Source organism: Ambystoma mexicanum, chromosome 10 (genome assembly GCF_040938575.1).
Source record: "Ambystoma mexicanum isolate Mex_15411 chromosome 10, UKY_AmexF1_1, whole genome shotgun sequence".
NCBI lineage: Eukaryota > Metazoa > Chordata > Amphibia > Caudata > Ambystomatidae > Ambystoma > Ambystoma mexicanum.
Genome location: NC_090932.1, coordinates 1,577,744,028 through 1,577,752,502, shown reverse-complemented (window position 1 = coordinate 1,577,752,502; position 8,475 = coordinate 1,577,744,028). Strand labels below are relative to the sequence as shown.

The following is an 8,475-nucleotide window of genomic DNA, read 5'->3' as shown; positions in this document are numbered from 1 at the left end:
TTATTACCGTGAAATCACTGCCAGGAAAGGCTAAATCAGAGGAAAGTGTCAAATGAAATCAATCACTCGAGGAATGTGGTCAGACCTTAGGACCACTGGTGCCCACCCTGCAGCTCTGGACCCGGTCTTGTAAAGGCTCTTCTATGGTGCCCCATCTTTCTGCTCCTTCTCACAGGTATTCAGTGCCCTCTCTGCAGGTGGAGAGGGCTCCTGCTTTGGCTTTGTGCCCTGGATCTTTGACCCTCTGTGATCTCAAAGCACGGGCCGTTCCACATGACAGGAGGTCCTCGTGAAAGACCTAGTAATCCAATGGCCTCTGCCAAGAGGTCTCCAGGGCAAGGCCAGCCAAGCTTGACATCCGGCACTACCCCCCTCACGCCATGCAGAGGGGCCTCTTCACAGCACTGAGGGCTCACTGCCTGCACTCTGCCCGGGGCTGAGGCTGGCACCTTGGAAAGAAGCACGTCCAGGAAAGAGGGTCCAAGAGAACCAGGATGGCCAGCTTACTCTTAGAACTGGTGAGTACTCACACACGTCTGAGGAAAGGAGAGGGGGCTGCAGGGAAAGGGCTGCGCCAGTCAAATCAAGGCGACTAAAGTGTTCCAGGCAGAAGTATTGACAACATAGGACCCTTGAGCGTGCCCCTCCCTTCACGCCACCTCCCTCCCCCTACATCTCTGCTCTCACCAGCTCCCAACACTCACAAAGTGCCCCTCCCTTCACGCCACCCCCAAACCCTACATCTCTTCTCTCACGAGCTCCCAACACTCACAAAGGGTAGGGAAAGAAAAGGGTCACACCACCACTTTGGACAGGGCCAACTAGTCTTCCAATTGCTCTGCCTACATTTCATACACAGGTGCTCACTCGTCTTCAGCAGTCGCCTTCATTTCTAATTATTCGTAATCCCCCCAGCCTTTGTGGGTGTCCTTCCAAACAGCATCCACATCGCTCCTACTGTGGCATCTGTCTACATGGTCCATCTTGTCAAACCTATGTTTAAATGCTGCTCCTTAAACGGTCTCAGTCTTGGGCGGATAGCTCAGGGGCAACGTGGTCGCCTTGGAAGCAAGACGACGCGGGGCAACATAGGTTCGATCACAGCGTCTGTACTTAGAAACCTCTGGGTATTAAGCGCGTTATAAATAACCAATCAAATCATATCCTGTCCCACCCTCAGTCTCTTATTATGAGGGACCCCTAGTTTCACTTAAAGAAGTACGGCTCTAATGCTTTTACTATATTTGGATAATTGAAATGCACCCATCAAATCCCTTCTCGCCCTCTTCATTATATATATATCGGGGATCTTTACACTTTGTCTTACCAGATGTTTTTGAACTACAACTCCCATAAAGCCTAGCGGGCGTAATCGATGGTCAGGGATCAGGTGCGTTGTAGTCCAAAACATCTGCAGAGCCACATGCTACAGATCATTGGTGTACACGTTTCCAAAATGTCTTGGTATTCCTGTATAGAAAATATAGCGCTATTGGCTTATCACTCACGATGACATATAACAAACAAGTACCATACGGTGCATTGAGAACCATTTCATGGTATAATATCAGCGGCGCTTAGAAGTGGTTGTAATCTGGCATGTAGCGTTATATAAAAACGGGCTATTATTTATACTACTCATACTACTCACACGTTTCATAACCTATTAACAAGTAGTTCATGGTATTCACAGATTCAGGTTGATTTTGTTCATGAATTGTAAATCTCCGGGTAGAAGCACACATTCTGGAAAATTGACTTTATGTTTTGGGATACTGACCTCCGGCCTAACCTGGGCTTTGTGCCGGAGTCTCCGGGTTTTCATCCTCTTCTATGGGTCTCCTGGGAAGAGGATGAAATCTCAGGGTTTTTCAGGGATGCAATACAATGTAGGGCGTCAACACTTAATTATGTATTGAAGCATGGGATGGACCATCATAGACTAGTTTTCACATGCGAGATTGTGTAGATTGCCCCGGTTAAACACAGTATGCCTGCGCCTGGAATTAGCCTACAGAAGCAGGATAACACTATCACATGCCTAACATCTGCAATTCGTGTACTTGGGACCACCATACATGCACCACATCCCATATCTGGGGGTACTGTTGTAGCTTCCTCCGATATAGTACCTGGTGGTAACACAAGTTGGTGCCACAAGCAATGGCGATGTGACTGACCCCGGTGACGTCTACTTGCGATGGCTGCCTGTCGCGTTCAAAGCGCGCTTCTGTTCTTCGAGGCAATGACAAGCATGCCCTATGCTCATACAATACACAGTGATTTGCCCACTTATTTGAAGAAGGCTTGATGTCAGTGATGGACTTGTTTATGATCATTGCCTTGCAGGAAACATGGCTAATTCAGCCTATTGCACTTAACAGCAGGAATACGATCCGGAAACTAGCTTTTAAAGGTCTATTCGGCCGTCCTAAGGGCGGTCTTTTTGAATCTGTGCGACATCCGCGGCAGATCCTTGAGTTTCCTGGCTCCACGGATTATGCGCTTGGGGAAAAAATATCCTATGATCAGCGATTCTTTTATCTGCTAAATGTATACGATCCTCCTAAGTGCACGACCACCACACAAAATGTGAGCACCATAAAACATCTTCTAGATACTATTGGCAATTTGGTGCCGTTCTTTATAGGAGGTGATTTTAATGCTGAGGTAGATAATAATGAAAGCTCCTTATTGTTGCAGATGAAATCTGCATCTGTGAAATATAATGTGGTTAAGCCGCAAGCTCGTCTGTGCAGTAATTTATTTAACTCGTATGAAGCTCTGTGCTTAAATGGGTTGTCTGCCAGTGATTCCGTGCGTGCCTTTACTCGTATTGACATTAACAGATCTTCGACCATTGATTATGTTATTGTAAATCAAATTGCATATACACTTGTAGTTGACATGGTAATTGTCTCCAGAGAAGAAAGTGACCACCTCCTGCTGTGTGTCCTGTTGCGTCCAGAAATTAGTAATATTCCATTTAGAGGAAGACTGGGTTAAGTAGATTTATTTAAATTTCATTTAGCAGCGGACGCGCTGCATTGCTCTGATTGACCAAAAAACGTCCCCCGTGCAACTGCAAGTTATTGGGAGCCCACGTAATACTATTTAAATCTATTTAACGTTCAAAACCTGCACAAGATTTGCAGATTGACCAAGATTAAGCCTCAGTAGAAGAGCATGAAGCTCGAAACACGTGTCAGGCTGCAATGTTGATTAAAATCACTCAATATAATCAGCAAATTATGCTTCTATTTTGATTTTGTGTGCGCAGTGTGAGAGCAAACACAGTCTTCCTCCATTGTTTACTTTGTGGGTAATTTGGCAGGTTCCCACTATCGCTCTCATCTGCAGCCCACCAGCAAGCACCGGTACTTACCATCCATGCGCTGTACCCTCCAGGGTCTTTTTCTGCCACTTTTCTTGTTTATAATATTCCATTTAGTCAGTATGGCCTAAACAGGGACATATTTGGTCATCAGGGAGGCAATTGTGTACAATGGAATCCTCATGACCTGAGAAAAGGGCAAGAGGCATCATTAGGTTTATTACCTCGATTCATCTAACCTTTTGGTGAGAGTAGAAACATCTCTCAAGTGCGTGTCGCCAAATCTTTTACTACACTGGCAGGCTCTATCAGGGAAAACATAACTTAACAAAGCTGTTATAAAAGTGTTTTTGAACGTTGCAGTAAATCTATCACTAAACGTATTGATTTTGATGTGGCGAAATCTGCAGCAAAGAAAATATGAGAATCACCGTTAAATCATAGCTGTATACTTCTGTAGGCTGTACCAGAACTGAGGTAATTGAAGATGGAATCAAACATGTAAAAAAAGAGATTACCATTGGTGGCTATAAAAACATAAAGCTTTGGTGCAAAAAACCGGATGGTTGGCGATCGCTGATCTTGCTAAATCTAATGATAGAATGAAAATATGGAAAATCATAAGACAACGTTCTAAACGTGATTTACCTAGTCAAGCGGTGGCTGAAGGTGATTGGGTCGAATATATTCCATCTACATTGGGGATCTACGCAAGGAGATGATGATCCAGTATCCATTCCGGATGTAGGTTGGACATGCTCTGTATCTGTTCTGGACATAACTGTGTTAATTGAACAGCTGAATTACTCGCCCGACAGCCTGTGCAATGCCCTTTTGAAATTGTCACCTGACCTATGGGCAAATGCCATGTATATAGTATTCACAGATATTGGCCGGACCAGTATATCACCGACAACTTGGCATGAAAACTATAATCTCCCAATCCACAAAAGAGACCCACGGAATTGCCCACCTCATCTACCACATGCTTTCCATGCTTGATATGCCAGCAAAGATATAATCCAAGATTGTATTAGCTGAATTGTGTGAATGGATAGAGGTGAATAATATACTGAACCCATGTCAGTCTGGCTTTCGGGTAAAATCATTGACCACACATAACATCTTGACCCTCGTGTCTGCCGTTGAATAAGCCACGATGAGACGGGAGACAGCAGTATATTGTGTGTTTATTGAATTTAATGCTGCATTCGATACAGTGCTAAGAAACTGGGTAAGGAAGAAACTGATGGCCTGGAACATTCCATCTGGGCTTCTGAAGATGATAATGCTTTTGCATAGTGATACAAGTGTAAAGGTTTGGCTAGATGGTAATGGTAAACTAACCTGTGCAATCCCCTCTAATAGAGGAGTCAAAAAAGGTTGTACTCTTGCAGCGACTCTTTTTAACTTGTATCTGGCTGATTTGATTGAAGCTTTTGTTTTACCTAAATCATTGTCCAGTTAAGGTAGGCATGGAACATATAAGTAGGTTAGCCTATGCCGACGATCTTGCACTATTAGATCATACCTATGGTCCCGGCAGGATAGCACAGTGGCAACATGCTCGCCTTGGAAGCAAGACGACAGGAAGCAACACAGGTTCCATCCCTTGGTCCACGGTTACAAACCTCTGGGTATTAAGCGTGTTATAAATAACCTATCATATCATATAATATCATATCATACGGGCCTACAGGCGATTGTCATGGTTTTACTACACAGCACACTCCAGCCAGGGACTCCTTCCCTGACGGGCCTCATTACACGGATGGTGGTGGACCAAGGTGCTATTAGCACCTTGGTCCATGCCGGTAAAATACTGGCACCGCCTTGGTGGAAAGGGGAATTACCGCCCTATTCCAAGGTTGGTGGGGCGGTAATTCCCCTTTCCCCCATTGCCCTTCCCCATTCCCATTTTTGCCCCATAGGGCATAATGGGAATGGGGAAGGTGCTAATTACGGCACCGCAAATTGCGGTACCGTAATTAGCTCCGTGGTCCCTTTGCGGGTTGGTTTTTAATGCCTGCAAAAAGCAGGCGTTAAATTCCCCAACCCGCAAAGGGGCCTCGTAGTAAGGTGGTAAGGGTTTACCGTACCGGTAAAATACCGGTACCGCTAAACCCTTACCGCCTACCGTGTAATGAGGCCCAATGACTGTGGCGTACAATAAAGCGCTTTTATCTTTAATATACTACGGATTCTTTTTGAGTAGACCTCCAAAGTGTCTCGCACTCAACCTCCACAAACACCCCGTGTTACAATGGACCAGGAATCAGGCCGGTGTGTGTCAATAAGATATTTATTTATTTATTATTTAATGAAAAAGTAAAATCAAACAATTTCACAGCCACCAGTGTTGTGGCAACACAATATGCACTACTCTTCAAAACAATTAGGTAACAATATACTCATTACAATCAACACAGTCTTTAATGTCAACACAGAAAAAGAAAAATGAGCCTCATTACGAGTTTAGCGGTAGCCGTGCCCTTAATAAGTTGCCCATTCGCGGCTGCTGGTATGGCTGGGCTCTCGATCCCCATTCTGCCCTATAGGGCAGAATGGGGGTGGGGAGCATGGGTGCACTGGCACCATTTATAATGGTGCCGGTGCAGTCACGAGTTCTGCTCGCGGCTGCTGATCTGCACACCTGGTCTGACCAGGCGTGCAGAGCGGCACCTGCAAGCGAACTCGTAATGTGGCTGTATGGTAACAACAGCGTTGGTAGCACTACCGGTGCCGTTGTTGCCTTACCGCCACATTCGTAATGAGGCCCGATGTTATAAAAGGATAACACCAATTGTTTAGCACTCCCCCTGCAACACTTACCCCCAACCATCAGCTAACTTGATTCCTTGGAATGGAAGGCAGTGTCAAAGAGCAGGAATCAAGAGAGAAAATCGGATTTGGGGTAAAGCCCACCACCCCAAGATAGAAAGACAGCAAAGAAAGTGAAAACCCATTTTAAGAACAAAATGGCAGAATGGGATTTTGATTATTACTCACAACCGCTAGGGAACAGGATGAAAGGAAATTAGTATTAGTTACATTTGAGAAGATAGGGAAGCTTAGAAGATACTAATCAACACACAAGGGCAAAGTAAGAATGAAATGGGAAAATCGGTTTTGGGAAAAAGCAAATACAAAAGGGAAAATACTGTGGTACATGGAAATTCGTTTTACACTGGATTTACAATGACAGGCAGCTCAGGAAGGGGGTTTTGCTTATAATAGGAAAATCGGTTTTCAGTGACAAGCACAGAGGCACATAACAGATAGACTTGTAGGCAAAAGGGATTGCTCTGAATGGGACGATGGTTTGGGGTTTTAATAGGACAGATGCAAGTAGGAATTTGTGGGGTAATGCATACAATACACGGACAAATTTGGTTTTTAGTTACAAGGAGACTAATTCTTTTTAGGCAAGACTTTAATGACGATAGTAATTAAATAAAAACTCTCAAGAAGGTTGTTGATTTAGAATGGCAACAATTTTGAATGTGAATTTCAATGGGGAATTAATTGATTTACTTAAGAAAAATACAGACAGGCCGATTCATGGAATTAATGTGCGCCGAAAATTCCGGCGCAGAGGTGCCAAAACGTACGAATCTCAGTGCAAGTGCGAAAATCGTAGGGAAACCGGCGCACATCGATTCATGGAAGTCCGTGCGCGAGAAAAATATTGGATGTGCGCTGAAAAAGTGCACGCAACGGCGTGCGCCATGGCCACAGCGAAATCGCACATAGCGCGGCGCACATAACAAAAGTAGGCGGAACACGGGGCGTAACACTCGGAATGGGGAACAACGCGTGAAAATATGGGCGTCACGGGGGAAGTACAGGAGGCAAGTGCACGGAATGCCCACACGCTCGCCTACAACTCGTATTCATGGAATCAAATAGGGCAAACCAGCGCACGGTCAAAGACGCGCACAGGGCCAAACAAGTCCGCCACAAGAAAGCAGGCGGTAGCGTCCCTGCGCCTGAAATAAATGTGTGCCAAAATGTGCGCTTACAAAAAGCACCTATATACAGCTATGATGAACGATTCATACTGTGGCCCTCTAGGACAAATGAGGTGCAAAGGGGTACCGACAACCACGGACACCGGCTGTGTGAAAAATAGCGTGTGCGTGTATTTCGGGGTGCGCGGGAAGTTCCACACGCGATTGGCATGGGTACGTGTATTTCGGGGTGCGCGGGAAGTTCCACACGCGATTGTCCGTGGTACGTGTATTTCGGGGTGCGTGTGAAGTTTCACACGCGATTTCAGCAGGGTACGTGTATTCCAAGGTGCGCGGGAAGTTTCACACGCGAATTTGCAGGGTGCGTGTATTTCGGTGTGCGCGTGAAGTTCCACACGCGATTCCAGCAGGGTACGTGTACTCTGGGTGTGCGGGAAATTCCACACGCGAATCCAGCAGCCTACGTGTATTTCGGAGGTGCCGGGGAGCCCTACACGTGAATTGGCCGTGTGGGTCCTCCCAGCTGTTCCCTCTACACCCTCCACAGCCCCTGCAGGCGGCCCACACCACAGGGGACTACCCTGCACCCCTGCACATGTCCCGCAGGCAGCCCATCCACCTTGGCCATGCCCCCCAGCCAACCCACATGTCACCTTGCACTACTGCCCACCAACGGATGTCTCCCAGCACCCCCACTCCCCAGCATCCAGGGGCACCCTCCACCAGGCCCCCACTCATGTCTCCCACCCCCCCACCCCCCAGCAGTCAGGGGCACCCTCCACCAGGCCCCCACCAATGTCTCCCAGTACCCCCAGCATCCAGGTGCACCCTCCACCAGGCCCCCACTCATGTCTCCCTGCACCCCCACCCCGCAGCATCCAGGGGCAACCTCCACCAGGCCCCCACTCATGTCCAACTCATGTCCCCCTGCACCCCCACCCCCCAGCAGTCAGGGGCTACCCTCCACCAGGCCCCCACTCATGTCTCCCACCCCCCCACCCCCCAGCAGTCAGGGGCACCCTCCACCAGGCCCCCACTCATGTCTCCCAGCACCCCCACCCCCCAGCATCCAGGGGCACCCTCCACCAGGCCCCCACTCATGTCTCCCAGCACCCCCACCCCCCAGCATCCAGGGGCATCCTCCACCAGGCCCCACTCATGTCCAACTCA

The 8,475-nt window shown here is 47.4% G+C and overlaps 1 protein-coding gene across 2 annotated transcripts in view; it reads left to right on the top strand.

Annotated features, from left to right (window-relative positions):
• Positions 1-364: 364 nt before the first annotated feature.
• LOC138492616 (solute carrier family 2, facilitated glucose transporter member 11-like) overlaps positions 365-8,475 on the top strand; it is a 458,430-nt gene continuing 450,319 nt past the window's right edge. For both annotated transcript variants that reach the window (XM_069619910.1, XM_069619909.1), the window contains exon 1: positions 365-518. In XM_069619910.1, coding sequence (XP_069476011.1) covers positions 495-518 — 24 coding nt within the window. In that variant the 5' untranslated portion in view covers positions 365-494. The remainder of the gene's footprint in view (positions 519-8,475) is intronic.